Raw genomic sequence first — 25,469 nt, 5'->3', positions numbered from 1 at the left:
GATGACTTTTCATTTATCCCTAACCACTCTTAAAATTCTCTCTTTATCTTTGGTTTTGGCAAGTTTGATTATAATATGTCTTGGTGACTTTCTTTTGAGATCTACCTTATGTGGGGTTTGATGAGCATCTTGGATAGATGTCTTATCATCTTTCACAATATCAGGGAAGTTTTCTGCCAACAAATCTTCAACAATTCTCTCTGTATTTTCTATTATCCCTCCTGTTCTGGTACTCCAATCACTTGTAGATTATTCGTCTTGATAGAATCCCACATAATTCATAGGGTTTCTTCATTTTTTTAAATCCTTTTATCTGGTTTTTCCTCACATAAGTTGGTGTCATGTGCTTTATCTTCAGTCTCACTAATTCTGACTTCCATTGCCTCAGTTCTGCTCCTGTGACTTTCTATTGAGTTCTCTAATTCTGACATTTTATTGTTAATCTTCTGGATTTCTGATTGCTGTCTCTCTATGGATTCTTACAGCCTATTAAATTTGTCATTATGATCTTCTCTAATCTTTTTAATTTCCTCTGTTGTGTGTTCTGCATGTTGATGAATTTCCTTCCTAATATCTTGAAGAGTTCTGTATATTAATCTTTTGTATTCTGCCTCCAGTAATTCCAAGAAGTTTTCCTCCTCTGGAAAATTTCTAGATTCTTTATTTTGGGAGCTTGCTGAAGCCATCATGGACTGCCTCTTTATGTGATTTGATTTTGACTGTTGTCTCCGAGCCATCAGTAAGTTATTATTTGTTTCATGTTTGCTTACCATGTCCTAGCTTCTTGTTTTGTTTTGATATGCCCAAATAGGCTGATCATATGAGCTAGTTTGATTATTGGCACCTTTGAAGCTCTAATGTCCTGTCACCAGGTGGTTAGATCTATTACTATGTGTGTGAGCTCAGGCGTCCACCCACTCCCCCTGTATGGATTCAGTTCAGGTGCCCAGGTAGATAGCCACCAAGTGTGTGGTGTTGACTCTCACCTACAGTCCTAGACATGGATGGGTGATTAGTGTAGGCAAATGCATCTTGCTGCAGCAGAGGGACACAGTCAGAGCAAGGAATGGGGCTGACAGCCGCCCCCTAGTGTCCAAAAAGATGTATTCCTGTTCCGTAGAGCACGTAGGTGGGTGGGTTTTGCAGCTGCGTTATGAGCACCCAATGCTGTTGGCTGTAAGGACTGGGGGGCACCTCTTATTCATGGGCCCCTATCGCAGATGGCTAGGTGGCATGGGTGGAGCCACCAGTCCTCAGGCCCCTGATGTGGGTAGGTAAAGACCCTGCTGAATGGCAGAGCACTGTCAAATGTCACGAACCTGCCACTTAACAACTGAAACAGTTGAAATTAGACTTCAGGTATATACCCTGTTGTACTGTGGTAATGAGGGCCTATGCTGTTCAAATGGTCCCACACAAGTCTATGCAGGGGAAAAGGCACTCAAAGTCCATGGATCCCTTATGCCTGTGCCTAGGCAAAGGAGCTGTGCCTACCCTGAATTCCTGGCTTAGGGAAGCCAGCAGGTTTTTTTTTCCCCATTTGTTGATTTGTTCACTCTCTAAGGCGGGGAGAATGGCTCAGGGTGTGTGACGGATCCTACTTCTAGCCCAGGGGACTTGGCAATTGCTAAAGCTGGTCTGGGACCCAGTGCTAGAGCAGGGAGTGGGGAGGTAAATGGGAGGGAAGTTTTTCCCTAAGGAGGGTGTTTTCGATACACGTGGTAGGCCGGACGCAATTATTTATCTTCCACCAGCTGAGGGCTGCTTCTCACTGGTTCTGGGTGGCCGAGTAGACTCTCTGGTGCTGGGTCTCTCCCGGTGCGGAATATGCTTCCCGAGCACGGCTGCTTGCCTTGCTCACCACTCACCCCTGAGCTTATCAGGCCTGAAGGGCTCAGGCTCTTGCTGGCTCAGGTTTGGCAACTCCTCACTGCTTCTGAACCGTCTCTCCTTCCCCCTGCCACTCAGTCCTGTTCCTCAACTTTGCCTTTGATGTTCGGGGCTCCTAAATTGTCATATATAATCGATTCACTTGTTTTTTTGGGGTCTTTGTTGTAAGATGTTCCACGGGAAGCATCTGACTACTCTGCCATCTTGGCCCTGCCTCCCTCATTTTCTAGTTTTGATGTGGGCATAAATACACTTGTGTTTATATCTAGATCTTAAAACAATATTAACCTCTGTAACTTTAGCACCTAATTATTTCTCCAGCTTTGAGTTCCATTTTTATTGGTGATTCCCCTTTCCATCTATCAAAAATGTCCAGGTACTCTAAAAGTTATTATTTGTTTTATTTTATGTAGCATTTGTATACCATTGCAATATTAGGACTGGGTTGTTTAGGGTCAGCCCACATCTCCAAATTGACTGGAAGTCTGCACTGAATTTCAAAAGTGAATTTGTTGTGATTGTCATAGAAATAGCTATTCTAAGTAAATATAATAACAGATGAATTAATGCACTATCAAAGATTTTCTGAGGTGGTGGTGAAGAAAAAAGTAGTTAAAGAAGACCCGTTGCTGTTGAGTCAATTCCGACTCATAGCGACCCTATAGAACAGAGTAGAACTGCCCCATAGGGTTTCCAAGAAGTGGCTGGTGGATTTGAACTGCTGAGCTTTTGATTAGTAGCTGAGCTCTTAACCACTGTGCTACCAGGGCTCCAGTTAAAGACCTGTTGCCGTCGAATTGATTCTGACTCATAGTGACCCTATAGGACAGAATAGAACTGCTCCATGGGGTTTCCAAGCAGCGCCTGGTGGATTCGAACTTCCGACCTTTTGGTTAGCAGCCATAGTTCTCAACCACTATGCCACCAGGGTTTATATTAAAGAAGAGGTAGCAAATTTCATTCTGTTTCAACTTTCTCTCTTTTTGTGTGTGTGTATAGAAAAAAACTACATTATTTTACAAAGATTGTTTATTTCTTATATTTCAGAACATTATTTGGAGCGCTTCACCTGCACCTTGGAGGAGCGCCTGAAGGTCCAGCTGGCACTGGGAAGACTGAAACTACCAAAGACTTAGCAAAAGCTGTCGCCAAACAATGTGTTGTTTTCAACTGCTCTGATGGATTGGATTATCTGGCTTTAGGAAAATTCTTTAAGGTTTGAATTAACTCCTCATATCTCTACAATAGAATAACTGATCGGAGAGGAAAGTTATTTATAGATGAGACGTAATTGACTACAAGTAAAATACTTAATGTAGCTTATCTACAGGTAAAAATTAAAGTGCTATGTCAGTAATTCTCAAGGTGAGTGGGGTTGTATCGAAACCTTTTTGGGGGAGGAGTTTTACCTATCCCTCCGGTTGTCAGTCCCTGCTATTGTGGATCACTCTTACTGATAGGAATAGTGGTGTCCCTTAAATGCATTGGGGCAGATAAAATTTGAGAGCTAGTACATCATGTAAAGACTGTAGAAATCTAAAGACTTATTTAACCTGTAAATCTTGTTATTAATAAGTTATTATAATTCAGTAATTTACTTTTTTAGATAAATTCTAATTAACAATTTTTTTGTGTAACCTTGAAATCCCTGTTTGTTTAATTGTTTTTGTTTTTATGAGTCAGAACTTCTGGTTATTTTAGCACCTTGTTGCTACAGCTTATTATTCTTTAAAATATTAGGTGGTACATTTGAACACAAAATAATCCATTTTGGATTATGGGTTTTTTAAATTTGATTGTATGGTTTTCTATAACTTTAAAGTGCATTTTAAAGATTCTGTAATCTTTAGATATCCAAATTTTCTTCAGAAAAAAGCACTATTAAAAACAAAAAAAGAGTATACAGACCACATCCTGTAGAGTAGGCTGTTCCAGACTGAAACATGGAGTGGTCATTTTATAACAGATTTTGGGTTAACAAAGACTATAATGCTGAAACATTCAGAATAAATTAAAAACAAAAAACAGTCAAACTAATGAAAACAATATCAAGAAAACATTTGGATAACCACTTAACATTTTAGTTCACCTTCTTTAATACACAACCTTGTTGTAATGATGATTTAAGATTCTAAATATAATTTGAATAGCCATATATTCTGAAATGTTTAAAGAAACGTGAGGTGTATATTACTCGATTTTTGAATCTATATAATGACATTCTTAATTCTTTTATTTAGTTTCAAGTGCTTACATGTTACATTTACCTTATCGATAAGTCTTTATTAATTATGTAGATAATTTGAGTTAGGATTCTGTTAAACAACGAGGGATACAAAATTTAAAAAGGCATGGTTTGTGCTGTCAAGAATCTCACAATCTGTGTAACTCTTTGCATATGTGACTTCCAAGCATTCTGTTGCCTGTAATTTTGGATCCTTTTATTATAGCATGCTTTAGAGATAAAAGTCATAGATTCTTCTCTAAATAATGAAAATATACTGTGGTTTGATTTGCATGGAGTTCCTGTTCAATCCAGTGTAGTTCATTAGAATGAACTGTGTACAAATCTGAGCTCAGCCACTATTAGCTGTGTGGCTTTGGGTTATTCGGGTTAATTACTTAAGAGTTTGCATGATGTAGTCTTAGTTTCCTTGCATAAAGATATATACAAAGTAGTCACTGAAACACACACACAAAAGACACACAGACACATCTATAAAATATATGTTCAGTAAATATTTGTTGAGTTGTTTGATTTTTTTAAAAAGTAAATCTGAATTTGGACTGAGCTACTTATGCTTTATTTTCCTTTCTCCTTATGATCAGATGGTGCATATTTGTGCGGTAGCTATGAATTAGGATTGCAAACTTGGTCCTTAAACTATATTAGTTGGCTTTTAAGGACATCAGACCATGTGACAGTCTCGTTGGCAACAGACGTAATTTTAATTATAGGATTATTACAACCCATTCTATAGAGTGCACATGGAAAAAGCAAGTAAAATGAACTTGTAAATTAAGAAAGGCTTTGAAATTACAGGTGTACATGCCAAAAGATATATAGAAAATAAAAATAACAATTGAAACATTTTTCAGTTGCTAAAACCCTTTATTCATGTGGAATAATGAATTGGTAATGAAAAAATAAGCTGTCTTTAAAGATAAGGTGAATAAGCAATTTCCTTGAAAGGATATTAAATCCTTGAAAAGATCAGGTGGAAATGCAACATTTCATTGCAATATTCAATCAGATAAAATTGAAAAATTTCATTACTCTTTTCTCCCAGGGACTGTTATCTTGTGGAGCCTGGGCTTGCTTTGATGAGTTTAATAGAATTGATTTGGAAGTCCTTTCTGTGGTTGCTCAACAAATTCTTACTATCCAAAGAGGTAATGAACTAGTCTGTCTTTGCATTATGTGAAAATAGGAGAAATATGGCAGGTAATGAATGACACAAGTCACATTTATATGTGGTATTGCCAAGTCATTTCTTTGTCGATTACCCACAGGTATCAATGCAGGTTCTGACATACTAGTGTTTGAAGGAACTGAACTAAAACTTGACCCCACGTGCGCTGTCTTTATAACAATGAACCCTGGGTATGCTGGGCGATCAGAACTGCCAGATAATCTGAAGGTATGGAATGGTTAATTATAGCATCTGTTTCCTTTCCATAATTTAAATGTTAGTACATAAAAAGAAAGAACATACTATCCTTGAATTTTATGCACAATATTTGCTTTCAGACATAATATTTTAGAAAATTGTTATAGAAAAAAAGTTTAAAGCTTTGAGTACCTTTACAAAATAAATACGCACACAAGATGCAGTTTCCAAAATGTATATTTTAAAAATAGTGCTAATTATAGAAAATTTTAAATACAGAAAAATACTCAAAAGGTCCCCATTCTACTGCTTACTATTATTATTTCCCCAAAATTTTAAATGCTTCTTTTACAATGTTAAACAATTGTGTATTCTGGGTTTCTTTTTTTTGAAGTTAATATTATACCATGAGGATTTCCCATCTTTATAAACAATCCTAAGCATTTCAAGTATATCTGGAAATACCTAACAATTCTGAAAACATGTCTTAGCCTGAAATGAAAATGGCTTTATTATCACCACCTAAAGTTTTAAGAGCTGGACTATATTTTTAAATGAGCAAAACTCATGAAATTTTCCCATTGATGTATGTAAGAGTCTGCTTCAGAGTTATTTACTCCTAAAATAGAAGCCTACTGGAACCTAGAGAATGTTGTTATCAGTCTTCAGAGTCATTCTTGAAGTCTATATCTTCACCCGGTGATTCAGCTAGTCCCAAAGCCTGGGAGTGTTGTTTCACAAAAAGTCTTCCAGTTCCTACTGCTTATAAGTCCCACAGCCACAGCTCGGCTCCCTCATTTTCTCTTATGTGTCTTGTTGCAACAAGCCATTGTCACCAATCTCTTCCCCACTGAAATGCACTATAATGAATTCCTTACTACAATGCTACCAGTGTTACTGTATATCGAAAGTAATCTAATCATATAATTTCCAAACTTAGAAAACTGCTGAGTTCCTTTTTGCCTACCAAATAAAGTTCAAATTTCAGAGCATGATCCATGAGCCTTAGGACTCAAGTCTTTTTTGTCCTGCCCTTTCTCTACATCTTTCTCTCACACTGCACCTCATTAGCCCTGAACATTTTATACCTTTGCAAAATGCTGTTTTTGCTCTCTCTTGTGTGTTCTTTAAACCACCTTTTTTTCTGCCTGACTCATCCTTTAACCTCTATAGTTCATGATACCTTCTGGATGAAGCCCCTGGGCCTGGCAGAGGTTTATAGCTGAATCTTTCTGTCATGCACATGTCCATGGATTCTTCAGGGGCCCCTCTGCTGGGTCTCCTTGCCTATCACTCCTGAGACTTGAGTAATAGTTTCTGTTTCTCCAGTTGCCACTCCTTCCTCTCTGCCTGGACCTCTGGTGGTCCACTCCATATAGACTCGCACTGTTGGGGAGCGCTCACTCTGCTAGGGGGTTATCTTGAGCAGGACTTGGCTCTCTCATTCACTGTTGTGCGTATTACATGCAGCCTTTGTCCCTATTGGCCTCATCGGGAATGAACGCCACATTGATCCTCCTGCTCAGGTCACTGGAACTTTCTTAGACATGAGTTAGGCAGTAATCCATATCCCTCCAAATGTGCAAATACCTACCAAGCTCTCACTGAACTTGGGGGCAGGGAGTAGGAATGTGGGGACTCACAGCATAACAACAGCTCTCTTCAAACAGATAAAATCTGTTCACAAATTCTTCCTCCTTCCTTCCTTTCAAATATGTTATGATCTACAATTAGATGAGAAGGCTCAAGAATTGTGTCTTTATTTCCTTGGTAAATTCTGCATATTGGGCAGGTCAAACTCATTTTGGTAGTGGGTATGTATCATACCAGGAAAGAAGTCCCATTTTGACATCCTGTTGCACCTAGGTTAAACCTGCATAGTAGAGCAATTACTTAAACACATCTCCACTGTAGAGAAGCTATGCTTTAAGGAGAAATGATTCCGAAGAATCAATACTAAATAATTGTTACAGAATAATTAAATGTGAAAAGCTATGGCAAAATAGACATTCTAGATATCCTAATGTCACAAAGCCAATAACATACCTGTTACATACCTGTCCAGAGACTATATAGCATGAAAGCCCTAGTAGTATTAACTCTACAGCAACTAACTAACAGTATAGAGGAAAAAAGCAAAGTAGGTCCTGAATCCTCCATTTCATTCAACTAAAACCTAACTCATTCCTAAATAGGTTGCAATATTTAGGACTCTATATCCAGTCCCTTAGAAAGGAATGGTAAGAAGTTATAGCTTGAATTTATTTTTATTACACCCATATGCAGTCCTTTGGAAGCATGTTTCAGGAAGTACAAATAGTTCCTTATATACCACCCTTCTTTCACCAGAAGCAGTAGAGCAATTATTCTTAATCATTCATTTCTGCTGAGATGAACATGAAGGGTAATGGTCACACTGATTTCGTGTGTACTGGAATTTATTCAATTCTTGGCGTGTTACCTGGATCTATAGTCCCTTTTTCTCACGCTGGAGAAAGTATTTCATTGATTAAACTAGAATCTGATTTAATTTAAAAATTAACTAAATTATTATATTATCCAAATTTCCTGCCATTAGTAACAAATTATTTCTGACACACCTAAAATTGGACTGTCACATATCAGCATGTTTGCAAACCACTGGATTAGAACATCCACCACCAGAACAGCTTAGGTCTAAAGAAGTAGTAATGTTAAATCTTTGGTGGAAGACTCCAAATAAATGGAATATCACAATAGCCTCCTGAAACGTCTTTATCTCACTGTTTTTGTTCCCCTGGCCACTAACTTGTCTGTTTCCAGGAGTTCCACAGCCATATTGCTAATAGTTCTGAGAGAATGTGAAGAGGAGTTCTTGAAATACCTGGGGTGTTTAGAGGGAACCTACAGCACACAGTACTAGATGCTGTCTCCAAACTGTACTATTGTAGAAAGCTGTACTATTGTAGAAAGGCTGTATCACCCCAACCTAACCACTGACTGACTGACTGATTTGTTCGTTCAATCATTCTCCCTTTTATTCATTCAAAAAATAGTAGCTGAGAACCTACCCTTAAAGAGGTACCGTCCATATAGTAATTCTCTTGTATTCTTTTTTCCTGAAGTATGTAGAACACTTGCTTAAGCCTCCTCTCTTCCAACTTGTTTGCTCATGCTGTTTTTTAAAAACATTTTATTCTTTTTTTAATGGGAACCTTGTTGATAAAATAGCAGTAATAAGGCCTCCAGCTAGTAATTAACATAATATCAGAAGGATCTTGCTTGATGCAAATCTTTTCTTTGTTCTTAACTTGGAAGACTCATAACAGATCACTTAAGCATGATGTTCATATTTTCTATCTGCCTTCTGTTTTGGGTAATTCAGCTAATTCCCAGAGGTCTTTGTAAACTACCTGAATATGATTGCCATTCTCTCTAGGGATTTCTTTATTTCTAGAATATTATTATTTTCCTTCTTATAATCAATACAAGAAAGTCATATTTTAATACATGAGCCATTGAAGTCAGTCCTGACCCATACTAATATTCTATACCCAAATTTTCTAGTTTACTTCTTTAAAATCTACTGAATTTTCTATTTTTTTACCATCACATGAGGTATATTTGCCCCACAGTATTGAAAATACCATAAGAAAAGAACCATCTTTACAATCTGGAAAATTGATGGGCTTTTTTTTTAGTTATGTCTATTTTCTATTTATTATTTTATTGTACTTTATTAATATTTTTTATTGTGAAGGTTTATAGTGCAAATCAGTTTCTCCTTAAACAATAATACACATATTGTTTTGTGACATTCGTTGCCAACCCTGCAATGTGTCAACACACTCCCCTTCTCAACCTCAGCTTCCCCATTTCCATTCATCCAGCTTTCCTGTCCCTTCCTGCCTTCTCGTCTTTGCTTTTGGGCTGATGTGCCCATTTAGTCTCCTATACATGGTTGAACTATGTGTGTTATTGTTGTTTTATAGGCCTGTCTAATCTTTGGCTGAAGGGTGAACATTAGGAATGACTTCAGCACTGAGTTAAAAGGGTGTCCAGGGGCCATACTCTTGGGGTTTCTCCAGTCTCCGTCAGACCAGTAAGTCTGGTCTTTTTTTGTGAGTTTGAATTTTGTTTTACATTATTCTCCTGCTCTGTCTGGGACCCTCTGTTGTGATCCCTGTCAGAGCAGTCAGTGGTGGTAGCTGGGTACCATCTAGTTGTGCTGGACTCAGTCAGTGGAGGCTGTGGTAGTTGTGTTCCATTAGTCCTTTGGACTAATCTTTCCCTTGTGTCTTTGGTTTTCTTCATTCTCCCTTGCTCCAGACAGGGTGGGATAAGTTGACATATCTTAGATGGCTGCTCACAAGCTTTTAAGACCCCAGGTGCTACTTATCAAAGTAGGATGTAGAACATTTTCTTTATAAACTATGTTAGTCTAGTTGAGCTAGATGTCTTCCGAGACCATGGTCCCCAACCCTCAGCCCAGTAATTTGGTCCCTCAGGAAGTTTGGATTTGTCTCTGAAGCTTCTATGACTTTGCCTTGGTCAAGTTGTGCTCACTTCTCTGGTGTTGTGTACCGTCTTACCCTTAACCAAAGTTACCACTTATTTATTGTCTAGTTAGTGTTTTTGTCTCCTCACTCTTCCCCTCCCTCATCACCACCAGAGATTGTTTCTTTCGGTGTGTAAACCTTTTCAGGAGTTTTTATAATATAATACTGTCTCCTACAGTATTTGTCCTTTTGTGATCGACTTATTTCACTCAGCATAATGCCCTCCAGATTCATCCATGTTGTGAGACGTTTCAAAGATTCATCATTGTTCTTTATTGTTGTGTAGTATGCCATTGTGTGTATCTACTATAGTTTATTTATCCAATCATCTGTTGATGGGCACTTAGGTTGTTTCCATCTTTTGCTGTTGTGAATAATGCTGTAATGAATATGAGTGTGCATATGTCTATTTGTGTGATAACTCTTTATTTCTCTAGGATATATTCCTGGGAGTGAGATTGCTGTATCATAGGGTATTTCTATTTCTAGCCTTTTAAGGAAGCGCCATATAGTTTTCCAAAATGGTTGTACCATTTTGCATTCCCCCCAGCAGTGCATAAGAGTTCCAATCCCCCTACCGCCTCTCCAGCATTTGTTATTTTCTGTTTTTTTGATTTGTGCCAGTAATGTTGGGGTGAGTTGGTATCTCATTGTAGTTTTGATTTACATTTCTCTGATGGCTAGTGATTAGGAACATTTCTTCATTTGTCTGTTAGCCGCCTGAATGTCTTCTTTGGTGAACTGTCTTCTCATATCCTTTGCCCATTTTTTTAATTGGATTATTTGTCTTTTTGTTGGTAGAGGTGTTGGATTCTCCTATAGATTTTAGAGATTAGACCTTTGTCAGCTGTGTTATAGCCAAAAATTTTTTCCCGGTCTGTGGGTTCTCTTTTTACTGTTTTGGTGAAGTCTTTTGATGAGCATAAGTGTTTATATTTTAAAAGTTCCCAGTTATCTAGCTTGTCTTCTGGTGTTTGTGTATTATTAGTTATGGTTTGTATCCTGTTTATGCCATATATTAGAGCCCCTAGCACTGACCCTCTTTTTTTCTTCCATGATCTTTATAGTTTTGGATGAAAATTGATATATTTCTGATGATTGCCCATAACTTATTTTTCATTTTTCTTTCCTTTACTATGCTTGTTGAAAGACTGACATAGTGACTACACAGTCAAAGGTTAAGAATATCTCAAAATGTATCATTTAACATAACCTTGTTATTAAGGGTTACCTGATTAGCCAAAATTATACAATCTGAAAGGGAGCAACACTTGAAATTCAGTCTCCTAACACACTTCCTCACCAGCCCCAGTTAAGAAGCCTGGCTTGTAGGCATTCTAGCAGACTGAGTTTCTTTTCCCTGTATCATGTTGCCTCTTATGAAGAATATGAAGTAACTGATACTTAACCCTGTGATGAATTAATAATTCACCAAAGATCTAAGTGTGATAGAAATTTGAAGGTGTTCTTAAACCATGATTTAAGGAAAAAACTTATACAAAAATTTAATGATACATTTGTTATATATCAACAACAGAAAGCCAATTTTTCCTTTTAGCTCAATGTTTTGAACATTGTAATTTAATATTTTTGCAGAAAAGCTTTAAAGTTGTAACATGTTAACAAATAAAGGACAGAGTTATCTTTCAGATGGTCTTTTTAAAAGCACCTTTTCTGTGTGACAATAGGCTCTCTTCCGGACAGTAGCAATGATGGTGCCTGACTATGCCATGATTGCCGAGATAGTCCTGTACTCCTGTGGGTTTGTTACTGCTCGACCACTGTCGGTAAAAATCGTGGCTACGTATCGCTTGTGTTCAGAGCAGTTGTCATCTCAACATCACTATGATTATGGAATGAGAGCTGTGAAGTCAGTGCTTACCGCTGCTGGGAATCTAAAGGTAACGAACTCAAGTGTTTCTTATACCTGAATTTTCCATTTGTAAATCCCAGGACTAAGTGTCTTCACAAACCAAGTAACTGATTGATTTCAACACTGACTGAAAAAAAAAATCAATAATTGCATGAAAAAAATAATTGATTATTTTGCACATGTAAAGAAGGAAATTTATGTTGATTTGAAAAAACAGACATGTTATTCTTAGTGATTTGAGTTCTGTTCTGTAATTTTGAATATATGAAACTAGGTACTGTGAAAGAATAAAATTTCTTGCTGCAGAGAAACATTTTAAGGACTTTCAGTCTACGGGTACATGTATAGCTTTAAAGGAAATAATATATGGTTAATAAATATATTCAGAAGACCCTATATATTGTCACTTAATCTAACTGTACAATGACAACAAACTGTTGACTAACAGTAATAGATTTGCAGTAATAATGTTTGAACTTTAAAATGGTGTTAATCATAACCATTTTTTAAAAAAAATAAAACCACTACCATTGATTGGATTCTGACTCATAGTGACCCTATAGGACATGGTAGAACTGCCCCAGAGGGTTTCCGAGTTTGTAATCTTTATGGAAGCAGACTGTAACATCTTTCTCCCACAGAGCAGTTGGTGGGTTCAAACCTTTTAGTTAGCAGCCAAGTACTTTAACCACTGTGCCACCAGGGCTCGTTTATCATAACCATATAGATGAAAAACCCAAATACTTTTAGACTTGATTAACTTTTAATTGGAATTATTTTGTGGAATCATGAAATATAACTGTACATTACTTAGTTATTTTTGAAAGAAAGATAAGCTTATAGTTAACATCAAAATGTACCAGAGTGTGAACTTGTAAAATTTTCATGCTTATGATTTGTAAAAGATATATTCTAAAACATATCCTACATGATTAAGAACAATGGCATGCATTTTTATCTTCTCTAATAATGTTATCAAGAATTCTGATATATAGTGATGATATTCTGTTTCACATTAGCCTAACATAACTTCAAGTCATTGCTTTTTTCAGTAAACAAAAGCAAGTAGACACAACAATTTGTATTAACCTGGCATGTCAGGATTATACTGTGGTCAGATAATGGAAAAGATAATGCATTGTCCTAGTGTATGTCATCACTGAAATCTTGGCTATGAAATTGATCTATTAGAGTTTATGCAGCAAATGAATCCTGCAAATGAACCCTATCATTCTTTGTCAAAAGCTAATTTAGAATTGTTGACCGTTTTGGCCTGTATATTTTGAAATTTGTTTCTTTTATATCAAAAAACAATTTAGACGTCTGCTTTAAAATAATAGCCTCTCAAATAATAAAACATACTTCTGACAAGTCACAATTTAGGTGGTTAGCAGATGAGGAGGACTAGCTTTGGCAGTGGGAGCTTTGGAGATTCAGAGATGGTCGAACTTGACTGTCAGGCATCACTGGCCTTGTAAGGTTAAGCCGGTCAAACAGGAACATGGAATTTATTAGGCAGAAAGACTCTAGAGAAAAGGAAGAAGGTTCTGGAAAATTAAATGCATGTCATAGGAAACAAAACTTTGGAGTAAGATGTTGAGTAAAGTATTAAAGTTGAGGGAAATAATTCTGACTTCAGATTTATGTTATTTATGTGAACCCTGTTATGGGGCAGCTCTACTCTGTCCTACAGGGTTGCTATGAGTCAGAATCAACTTGACAGCAGTGGCTTTTTTGGTTAGATTATGGATATGTGCAACAAGTTTATAGTTCAGTCACATTTTTAGTAAATCTTAGGTATACCACAGGTGCTTTGGAATTTAATACAATTTTCTTAAAGCACCCCTACTTAACTTACCTAGCATGTTAACCAGCACTCTCCAGTCTCTCTGTAGAACCTGCTGATGTAACACACCCAACCTGCTGAACTCCCACCCAGCAGGCATGGTGCTGCTTTACCCTCTCATTTCGACTTCTGTCACTTGAGCTGTATTCCTTACCCAGAGTCAGCTTATTTGTTCCCAAACCTTTTTGAAGTCAGTTGGACATGTTACTATTAACATGTCATTTAATTAAATTTGGTGTAAACTGATGATATATAGGTGTGAAAATAAGAAGAGTTTTGTTTCTATGTAAACTAAGTTCATTATTTTAGAAAGATTCAGTAAAGGTGAAATGCTAAAATACTGAATTTGAATTAGGTGTGGATGAGACCAATGTGAAAGACTGAAAAAATTTAGAAGGCTGCTACACTTAGAATGTCTTACAAGTATCCTTTAAGAGCGTTTTCCGCTTAAAAAAAAAAGAACAGAATAAAACTGGACAGAGTAAATGGTACATTTATTGATGTAGTTTTTGCAAGAAAAACTGTGTGTAACTCTACAGTCAGAGAAAAGGCTTTGACTTCAAAATATTGGCAAATGAGTAAGCATTTATATGTTTTAAATTTAAATGCATCATTTAAAAAATGATTACATTTTTATCATTTATTTTTTGTTGTTGAGAATGTAGACAGCAGAACATACACCAGTTCAACAGTTTTTGCATGTACAACTCAGTGGCATTAATTACATTCTTGAAGTTGTGCAGTCACCCTTACCCTCCTTTTCTGAATTGTTCCTCCCTCATTAACATAAAATCACTGCCCCCTAAATTTTCTGTCTAATCTTTTGAGTTGCTGTTGTCAGTTTGATCCCATATAGATAGTTCTTAAAAGAGCACAATGCTGAAAGTAGACATTCTTTACTAATTAAGCTAACCTATTGTTTGATTTTAAGAAGACTTCAGAGGATATTTTTGGTATAAGGTTTAAAGATTATCTTAGGGCAGTAGTTTCAGAGGTTCATCCATCTTCCACAACTCCAGAAAGTCTAGATTCCATGAGCATTTGAAATTCTGTTCTGCATTTTCTCCCTTTTGATCAGTATTCTTCTATAGAATCTTTGACTAAAACGTTTAGTAATGGTAGCCAGGTACCATCCAGTTCTGGTCTCGTGGCAGAGGAAGCAGCCTTTGTTTGCCATGAGACCAGAAGATTACTCACTTCTATGATTGTTTTCAATTAGCCAATCCACTACTGATCTTGAGTACAGAGGACAAGCAAGCTTCTACCCAATATATAGGCAATAACAACTCCCAAACTATATTGAATACACGGCTAAACTTCTGTGTGTAGTGCGTCTGTGAATGGTTAGTTCAACGTCAGTTTTTATAATAAACTAGTAGAAAATTCAGCAAGTGTAAATGTCAGTTTCTAAAATTAATAACATTCCAAGAAAATGAAAAGAAATAAGAGTGACATTTTTTGCATTCAAGTTGCCTGTGGGGCCTGAGTGTGTGTGTGTACGTGTGTGTGTGCATACATGTGTGTGCAGGGGGGTACGCTTAGCAGATGCAAACATGATCATGAGTATATTTTCTTTTAGCTGAAATACCCAAATGAAAATGAAGAAATTTTGCTGCTTAGGTCTATTATTGATGTAAATCTCCCAAAATTTTTGTCCCATGATTTACCACTCTTTGAGGTAAGAACATTTATTTATTGCTACACTGTATCAAAACTTTTATAATAATGTATTTATGAAACGTCCAAGTTTTCAAAGCTCCATATGAGAAACTTCCACTGTATAAAACAATGACATGATACAGAGAAACATAGATCATTCCATGTTTTATTTGACGTGTGTTTAAATAGCTTTTTTGCTTTGGGTGACTTCTAACAACTTGGAGTTTTTAATAGTAATTTTTTTAACCTCATAATGCACACACAAAAGTTACAAAATATGTTTGCTTTTATTCCATCAGAATGTAGGCTCTGGGAAGGAATGTAATTTGTCTAACACACTAATGATTCCCTAGAACAGAACAGATGTGGTGTTTGCTGAATTAATGATTGAAGAAATAAAAGAAATAAGCTCAATTTCTTTCAATGAATATGATGGCTTTTATGGAATTGTTTTTCAGGATAAGTTAAGATAAGAATTAAGCTTAATAAGATTCAGTATTAGAGTAATACTATTTGAGAGGAAGTGTTAGAATAATGACTAAAACTTCCATAATATTATTTGTTGCCATTCTCTTCTACTTCTCCATCTCAGGTAGAAGAAATCAAGAGGGCAGTGAGCTTCTGCCAATGTTAGATGTTGCACTAACTTGTGCTAACATGGAGTACAGGTAGCTTTCATTGTGTAAAGACGGAAAATATATGGCTGTCATGGGGAAGTGGAGAAGTGACGCTTCCCCTGTAGTGCTCAGTGTTATAAGCTATCCCTAGGAACCAGGTTTCATCATTCTGAAAGGGGCTTTCCCTGGTATTCCTTAATGCAAATCAACAAGGAAAGGGTTCACATTTTTTTACTAAAGTTTGTCCTCAATTGCCTTGGTAGTAGTGCACTGTATAGATTTTCCAGGAGTAAATCTGTCTTTATTCTCAGAAAGTGGAAATCTACCCTAGTAGATGTGTTCTTGTGCAGTTGTGTATTCATTCAGTGAACATTTACTGAGCAGTGTCTTAGTTACCTAGTGCTACTGTAACACAAATACCACAAGTGGTTGGCATTAAAGAATAGAAGTTAATTCTCTCACAGTTCTGGAGGCTAAAAGTCCAATCAGGGTCTCAGCCTTGCCTGTTCCTTCTGTGAGCCTCTCTCCCAGTGTCTGGTGTCTGCCAGTAATCCTTGGCATTCCTTTGCTTGTAGATAATCCTCATGCCTCCTGTCTCTTTCCCTATGTGTGTGTGCCTGTGTCTGTTCTGGTCTTTTTATAACTCAGAAGTGGTGTCACCTCAGCTGATTGATTACATTACATTACAGTACATGAGAGAAATTTTATCATGTTTGTGTGTGTGTGTGTGTGTGTGTATATATATATATATTTATATAACCCCCCAAATCATCTATTATCAGGGAATTACTTCTGATTTGTTTCCTGGGGTGAAATTACCTAAGCCAGATTACAATGATTTGCTGGCAGCTATCAAAGACAATTGTGACTCCATGAATTTGCAGTTGACCAAATTCTTTTCTGAGAAGATTCTTCAAATATATGAAATGATGATTGTGCGGCATGGTTTTATGATTGTTGGAGAACCATTTGGAGGAAAGACCTGTGCATATCGTGTCTTAGCTGGAGCACTAAATGATATATGTGAAAAGGTAAGTCAACACTATTACTATTATTAATGCATTAGTGTATTTATAACTAGTTGTATGCAGGAAAGAATATAAGACCATATTGTGTGCTATTGAGTCGATTTCAACTGTATTATTCAAAATTCTTATTCACATATCACATTGTTTTGGCTTACTTTGATATCCTAAAGTCAGGGGGCTGTTTAAATTCAACTAATATTGTGTTTCTGTCTACCTCTCCTTGTATTTCTAATAGGTTTTGCTTCATATATTTCAATTTTTATAGCCTATATAGGGTTTATAATTATTATATCTTCGTTGTGGAGGCTACCCTTCAACCAGTACAAAATTATTTACTTGTTTGCCTTGGATTCACTGTATAATTTCAATATTGCATCCCCTACTTTTTTCCTGTGTATATATTTGTCCATGTCTTTATTTGTAACTTCGGTTGTCATTGTCATTTACCTTTTTTTCCACTATGTATTATTTGATGTTTATTTGAAAATTAAATACTTCACATATTTTCAAGTACTGAATCATTCCAGAATTCTTATTGAAAACAAACACCTTGATACGCTTCATTCCATTTTTTATTCCCACAGAAAACCTTTCTCCTTATTTGCCACTTTTTTCCTATTTTATTTTTTCCTGAGGGCTGTTTCAGCTTCATCTGTAGTCTTGCCCTCTTTTGCCTAAGCCCTGGGATCTCTATATTTGTTTCATGTGTGTGGAGGTGATCACTTCCTTAAATTCAGTAATTTGCTGCCCAATTTGATCTATCATTTTCCTTTTATAGAGAACAAATAGTTTGACTCTTATTTTCTCTAGTTAATGGTCTTTGTCTTTTCATGGGAGAATTTAAACTCATTTATATTTATCATCATACAAACAGATATGCTTCTTATTTCTGTCATCTATGTCTTCTGCTTTTCCATTTCTATGCTGCTGTTTCCTTTCTTTTCCCTTTCCTTCTCTTCCTTTTCCTTATCTTCCTTTTATCTCCCTTCTCTTCCTTTTCTTTCTCTCCCTCTCCCCCTTTCTTTCTCTGTCTTCCTGCCTTGCCTTCCTGTCATCCTGTGATTCTTCATTTTTTTGTTTGTGTTTCGGTTTTTTGATTGTAAGACAAACAAGTCTTTAAAAGAACCAAAGAAGGTGCCACTCAAAGATTAATAAAGATGAAGATATGAACATGTGCTTTTGTCCTGTTTTAAAGTCCAAAAGGGTTTGTTACCTGGAAATTCTAATAATGACACTGTAACAAGATAAAAGGGACAGGCTTCCTTAGCCAGTGCATGCAAGCTGTAGCTTTAGACTAGTCTTGCTGCCTTTGGGGTAAAACCTTTCTTTGGTGGCAACAACTTTATCCTGGTTAAGAGGCTGATAGAACTTTGCAATACTTCTGAATTTAGGAAGATACATTGTTATTCCCTTCCTGGGCACAGAGAAGAAAGCAATATACAGTATTATTATGCCCATATCATTTCTTCAGTTTGCTAGCTTGTTTCTTAAGCTCTGGGAATGGGGAGAATGGAAGGCAGTGTTGGAAGGAATTCAATTTATTGTATATAAAAATAAGTGATTTTTTTTTCTTTCAGGGGCTAATGGAAGAAAACAAAGTTCAGATTACTGTTTTAAATCCTAAGTCTATCACCATGGGTCAACTATATGGACAGTTTGATTTAGTATCCCACGAATGGTCTGATGGGATCCTTGCTGTCAGTTTTAGAGCGTTTGCTTCTTCAACCGTAAGTACTAACATTTTTGCATGCATTCTAAAAAACATTATATTTCCTTCTGACTAACTTCTGATTTTTTTCAGTTCAGTCACTTGAATGATTTATATTTATAAAGATATTTATTTAAAACACCTTACTGGACAGTCTACTGGTGTTTCTGTGAAGAACATTGCCAACACCAATAAAGATGCCAAAGACCATGTTAACAAGCACCTTTGCTTTGGAGGTGTACAGACGAAGGGCAGGAGGAATATGATGATATTTATTATATCACTGTGGAAGTGTTAATGTTGTATCGATTTTCATGTCTTATACTACCATAGACAGTTCAATTTGAGAGAGATGTGTGTAGGTCAAATGTACACAATGTTACATAGAATCAGATAAACCAAAAGGAAATTCTGTTTTCCTCAGCAATTGTATTTGTTTTACTTATATTAGTTTAACCTATATTACATATTTAGATACATTGAAAAAGATTAACCTTTAAGGAAAGGTGTTATATTTATGTCATGTTTATGCATAGATAACCTTCTTGAGGGACAGTATATACATCTATACTTTATCCAGAGGTTGCCTTACATTTTCATGGTGAAATTAATTTTTAGGAGCTGTATTTTTTAATTTTGAAATATTATTATTGAACTGTTTCCTACATTATTCCTATTACATATTTGCTTTTTTATTCACTATATACATAAACTAGTCTCCAGATAGAAAGTGGTTAATTTTTGATGGACCAGTAGATGCAGTATGGATTGAGAATATGAACACTGTCCTGGATGACAACAAAAAGCTATGTCTGATGAGTGGGGAGATTATTCAAATGTCACCTCAGATGAATCTCATTTTTGAACCAATGGATTTAGAAGTTGCTTCTCCTGCCACGGTAAGTTGCCAATTTGGACATCTTATAAATTGTAAAATGTTATAAGTGTGTTTATTTACTTAGAAACTTTGACTTCAAATGATAATTAGTAGAATTTCCTTTACTAGTGATTCTTAGAGAACTGATACATCTGTTGATATATTGACAACTTTAAGAGTCAGAAATGTTTTTCACTTTGACTGTGACCATTTGGTAGATCATACACACAAATTTAGAACATAATATTATATTAAAAGTAGGCTCTTTTATTTCCCAAGAGTTTTCTGAAGGTTTTAAGCAGCAGATGTACCAAGTCATATTTTTTTCATAAGCCTTGATGGTAAACAATTACAGGCATACCTCGGAGATATTGCAAGTTCAGTTCCAGACCACTGCAATAAAGCAAATATCACAATAAGTGGTCACACAAACTTTTTTGGTTTCCCAGTGCATATGAAAGTTACGTTCACACTATATTGTAGCCTGTTAGGTGTGCAATAGTATGTCTAAAATAATGTACATACCTTAATTAAAAAATACTTTATTGATAAAAAAATACTAACCATCATCTGAGCCTTTAGCGGATTATGATCTTTTTGCTAGTGGAGGGTCTTGTCTTGATGTTGATGGCTGCTGACTAATCAGGGCGGTGCTTGCTGAAGGTTTGGGTGGCTATGGCAATTTCTTAAAATAAGATAACAATGAAGTTTGTTGCATCCATTGACTCTTCCTTTCAGGGAAGATTTCTCTGTAGCATGCGATGTTATTTGATAGCATTTTACCCATAGTACAACTTCTTTCAGAATTGAAGTCTATCCTCTCAAGCCTTGCTGCTGCTATATCAACTAAGTTTATGTAATATTCTAAATCCTTCCTTGTCATTTCAACAATGTTCACAGCATCTTCACCAGAAGTAGATTCCATCTCAAGAAACCACTTTCTTGGCTCATCCGTGAAAGTTTTATCATGAGATTGTAGCAATTCAGTCACATGTTCAGGCTCCACTTCTAATTATAGTTCTCTTGCTGTTTCCACTACATTTGCAATTACTTCCTCCACTGAAGTCTTGAACTCCTCAAAGTCATCCTTGAGGGTTGGAATCAGCTTCTTCCAAGCTCCTTTTATTGTTGATATTTTTGCCTCCTCCCGTGAATCACGAATGTTCTTAATGGCATCTAGAATGGTGAATCCTTTCCAGAAGGTTTACTTTGCCCAGATCCATCAGAGGAATCACTGTCTATGGCAGCTATAGCCTTAGGAAATGTATTTCTTAAACAATAAGACTTGAAAGTTGAAATTACTCCTTGATTCATGGGCTACAGAATGGGTGTTGGACATGAAAACAACATTAATCTCCTTGTACATCTCCATCAGAGCTTTTGGGTGACCAGGTACATTGTCAATGAGCAGTAATATTATAAAGGAATCTTTTTTTCTGAGCAGTAGGTCTCAACAGTGGACTTAAAATATTCAGTAAACCATGTTGTAAACAGATGTGCTGTCATCCAGGCTTTATTCTTCCATTTATAGAGCACAGACAGAGTAGATTTAGCATAATTCGTAAGGGCCCTAGGATTTTCCGAACGGTAAATGAGCACTGGCTTCAACTTAGAGTCACCAGCTGCATTAGCCTGTCCTTTGAACCTTTGAAGGCAAGAATTGACTTCTCCTCTCTAGCTATGAAAGTCCTAGATGGCATCTTCTTCCAATAGAAGGTTGTTTCGTGTACATTGAAAATCTGTTGTTTAGTGTAGCCACCTTCATCAGTTATCTTAACTAGATCTTCTGGATCACTTGCTGCAGCTTCTACATCAGCACTTGCTGCTTCATCTTGCACTTTGATGTTATGAAACGACTTCTTTCCTTAAACCTCATGAACCAACCTCTGCTAGCTTCAAACTTTTCTTCTGCAGCTTCCTCACCTCTCTCAGCCTTCATAAAACTGAAGAGAGTTAAGGCCTTTTTCTGGATTAGGCTTTGGCTTACGGGAATGTTGTAGCTGGTTTGATCTTCTATCCAGACCACTAAAACTTTCTCCATATCAGCAATAAGGCTGTTTCACTTTCTTATCATTCGTGTGTTAACTAGAGTAGCACTTTTAATTTCCTTTGCATTCACAGCTTGACTAACTGTTTGGTGCAAGAGGTCTTGCTTTTGGCCTGTCTCGGCTTTTGACATGCCTTCCTTACTAAGCTTAATCATTTCTAGCTTTTGATTTAAAGTGAGAGACGTGCGTCTCTTCCTTTCACTTGAACACTTAGAGGTCATCATGGGGTTATTAATTAGCCTAATTTCAGTATTGTTGTGTCTCAGGGAATAGGGAGACGCAAGGAGAGGGAAAGAGATGGGAGAATGGCTGGTCGGTGGAGCAGTCAGAACACACACAACATTTATCAATTAAGTTGTTTGTCATCTTGTATTGCCGTGGTTTGTGACGCCCCAAAACAGTTACAATAATAACATCAAAGATCACTGATCGCAGATCACCATAACAGATATAATAATAATGAAAAAGTTTGAAATATTGGGAGAATTACCAAAATGTGACACAGAGACGCAAAGTGAGCACATACTGTTGGAAAAATGGTGCCAATAGACTTGTTCGATGCAGGGTTGCCACAAACCTTCAATTTGTAAAGAATACAATATCTATGAAGTACAATAAAACAAGGTATGCCTGTACTGTTTTTCCAGGTGTCCAGATGTGGTATGATTTATATGGAGCCCCACATGTTAGGCTGGAGACCGCTAATGTTGTCTTGGATAAATCTCTTACCTGCTGTGGTCAATGCTCTTCAGAAGGAATTTATAGTAGGCTTATTTGACAGAATGGTCCCTGTTTCTGTTGAATTTATTAGAAAGCACACAAAGGTAAGAGGAATAAGAATTTTATGATTTAAAAAATGAATGGAAGAATTCAAATTAACCAAATATATCAATTTTAATATACATGTTTATTTTCAGCTACCAGATATTAAAATTCTTAACTCGTTTGATTAAAACTTTTTGTCTGATGGAAGTAAATAGATTTTAATTTATATAATTTTTCTCCAAAAGCTAATTTAAATGTAACATTTTAGGATTTGAAAAAATGCTATAGGTGCTCATCTTTTTCTCTGAATAAAATATCTCAAGGCCCACATACCTATGTCTGGATGAAAATACCCCAAAATGTTATTTCTTGTTTCTGATTAGTTGTTGGATTATAATGTCCATTTTTATGCTTTTCTTCCTTTTCGAAATTTCCTAAAATAAATATATATTTCTATAATCAGTAAACAAATAATTTTTGAATAGTCTCATTTTTGGCATCTAAAGAACTGAATGGTGAATAATAGAAGAGGAACATATATCACTGCTTTAGGTATATTAAATGAGGAAAGCACTGTATTTAACATGAGTATGTCTCATTGTGAAGGGGTTACTGTAGATAGCTAAAATACTGGGATTCAGGGAGGGAAGCCTTGCTGGTAGAAGGACAAGAGAGAGCCTAAAGTGGGGAAATCCATTTTTCTTTCTTTCAATTCAAGACCCCTGGGGGTAGGGCTGGGGGATCAGTAGAAGGGAGAGAAGTGATGACATGAATGGAAATCTTCTGCGTCTGAGAGTTGATGGAACTCCACTGAGGCTCTTAAACCTTCCCCAGATGGAAATCATGCTGAATTTCTGCTTGGGAGAATGTTGTTCAGTGGTCTCTTAGAGTGACTTTGGCTCTGGGACAAATCTAGGAAATACAATTGATATTTCTCCTGTTATTAGATATATAGTAGAAGAGCTTGAGACAGAAGTTTGGCTCAAGGTAGAGATTTGGAAATTGGCCTTTACAGCCATGTTAGTGTAGATTATTCAGAGGAAAAAAAAGAGAGCAAAGGCCAGAATCCCAGAGTGCACCAGCATTTTGGACAAGAGAGGGGGAGGAGAGGAGTATATCTTAAGAAGGAGAAAGAAAAAGGTGCTGTCTAGTTGATTCCAACTCAGGGTGATCCCCACATGGGTCAGAGTAGAACTGCGCTCCATAGGGTGTTCAGTGGCTGATTTTTCAGAAGCAGATCTCCAGGCCTTTTTTCTGAGGTATCTCTGAGTAGACTCAAACCTCCAACCTTTGGTTATCAGCTGAACATGTTAACAATTTGTACCACCCTTTAAGAGGGAAGTAGTATTATCAGAAACTACTAAGAAGTCAGGTCAAAGGAGGTAAGGACTGAGATATATGTCCCTCAGATTGGCAGTTGAAAAGATCATGGGGGAACCTTGGCATAAGCACTTTTAGGGGAGAGACAAGGGCATTTCCTAGCAGTTGGTGGAGGAAGATGAGAGAAATTGACGAGACAGTGGGTGTAGACTGATCTTCCAAGAAAGTATATTGTAGATATGAAATAATTATGTTATACAAACAATTAACCAAAATGAATTGAGGGTTATCATAGAAAAAGCTACGTTTTTTGTTTTTGTTTGTTTTTTGCATTGTCAGAAAATGTAGGTATTCCAATAAATGAATTTGCCCCTATAACTGGAATTTTATTCTTTTAATAGCAAAACAGAAAACAAAACATTTTTAATACAAGCTTTTCTAAAATGTACTATGTTCTTTTGTTCTCTTGAAGAAATTAAAAACACCTGTTATTTATTATGTAGTGATAAGTAACTGTCTTATGTGTAGTAAAAAGTATTTATATTTTAGTGTTAAACATCAGTAAGAAATTCAGCTGTCATTTCTGCCTGCTTTTACTGGGATTGTGACTCAGTTTGAAGTTAGCTGCTTCTGATCTTCTAAGAGCCAGTTTCAGAGAATTGGTTTTTGCATATTAACCATGAAGCAATACAACCCTAAAGGTTGAAGGAGAGCAGGCGGGAAGATAATGAATGTTCATTGAGACCTTGCTCTATGATACAGAGTTCTAGGAGCTATACATGTTATTTTATTTACTTTGTAAGGTATCAGAGGAAACTCCAAAAAGCAAAGTGCGTGACTTTTACAGCACTCCAGCAATGTTTCTGTGTGCCTTGAGACTTGGCACTGTATTTCATGAGGGTACATTTACTAAGTAGTGCTGTAGCTTTTAGTATGTTCAAAGCTGCATTTTTATTTATGAAGCATTTTAAATAAGCAAATTAATTTTATTCTCTGAAAGATTTTTTTTTTTTTTAGTGTTTTGGTTTACAAAATTAGTATAACCCAGAATCTATGTCTTTGTGTGATTAAATTAACCAAACATGTAGTGGTAAGGTTTTAAAAAAATTTGGGGCCCAATATAAAAGAGCGGTTAAAGAGCATGGATTACGTAGATGTGATATGCACTGCTTCCATGTTCTAGGCAAGGAAATTATCGTATGCCTCAGTTTTCCCACCTATAAAACTAGAATTATAATAATAATACATTTTCATATATGCTATGACTGTTAGAATTAAATGAGTTCAATAAATATTAGCTGATGCTATTTTAATGAGTGCCTAATTTAAAGTAATTTGTATTATAGACTTTTCTTTCTGATTTTTCAGGAATTATCTCCTACTACAGATACAAACTTAGTACGATCCTTAATGAACCTAATAGACTGTTTTATGGATGATTTTGCTGATGAAGGCAAAGTAAGAGATAGAAATGATCGAGAAACTTACTCTTTACTTGAGGTAAGGTCCATTGCCCTTTGTGTCTTGCAATAAGACAGGCATCCACATACAATTTTTTCCAAAGCTTCCTAATTAATGAACCTAAAATTAGAGCCTGGGCAATGGGTTGTAGCTGAACAGTGAGAAAAAAGCTAGACCCAACATACCAGGTACTGATGGGGAAGCTCAATTTTTTCTTCCCTTTCTCAT

The 25,469-nt window shown here is 36.3% G+C and overlaps 1 protein-coding gene across 1 annotated transcript in view; it reads left to right on the top strand.

Moving 5' to 3' along the window:
• Nucleotides 1-25,469, top strand: part of DNAH7 (dynein axonemal heavy chain 7) — a 270,960-nt gene that overhangs the window by 92,134 nt on the left and 153,357 nt on the right. Inside the window, exons 25-34 of the mRNA XM_004378290.1 lie at nucleotides 2,938-3,106; nucleotides 5,181-5,283; nucleotides 5,404-5,531; nucleotides 11,728-11,940; nucleotides 15,338-15,436; nucleotides 16,817-17,065; nucleotides 18,640-18,789; nucleotides 19,487-19,669; nucleotides 22,343-22,519; nucleotides 25,149-25,280. Coding sequence (XP_004378347.1) covers nucleotides 2,938-3,106; nucleotides 5,181-5,283; nucleotides 5,404-5,531; nucleotides 11,728-11,940; nucleotides 15,338-15,436; nucleotides 16,817-17,065; nucleotides 18,640-18,789; nucleotides 19,487-19,669; nucleotides 22,343-22,519; nucleotides 25,149-25,280 — 1,603 coding nt within the window. The remainder of the gene's footprint in view (nucleotides 1-2,937; nucleotides 3,107-5,180; nucleotides 5,284-5,403; nucleotides 5,532-11,727; nucleotides 11,941-15,337; nucleotides 15,437-16,816; nucleotides 17,066-18,639; nucleotides 18,790-19,486; nucleotides 19,670-22,342; nucleotides 22,520-25,148; nucleotides 25,281-25,469) is intronic.

This window comes from Trichechus manatus, unplaced genomic scaffold, assembly GCF_000243295.1.
Source record: "Trichechus manatus latirostris isolate Lorelei unplaced genomic scaffold, TriManLat1.0 scaffold00056, whole genome shotgun sequence".
Lineage (NCBI taxonomy): Eukaryota > Metazoa > Chordata > Mammalia > Sirenia > Trichechidae > Trichechus > Trichechus manatus.
This window is presented reverse-complemented; position numbering and strand designations above follow the sequence as displayed.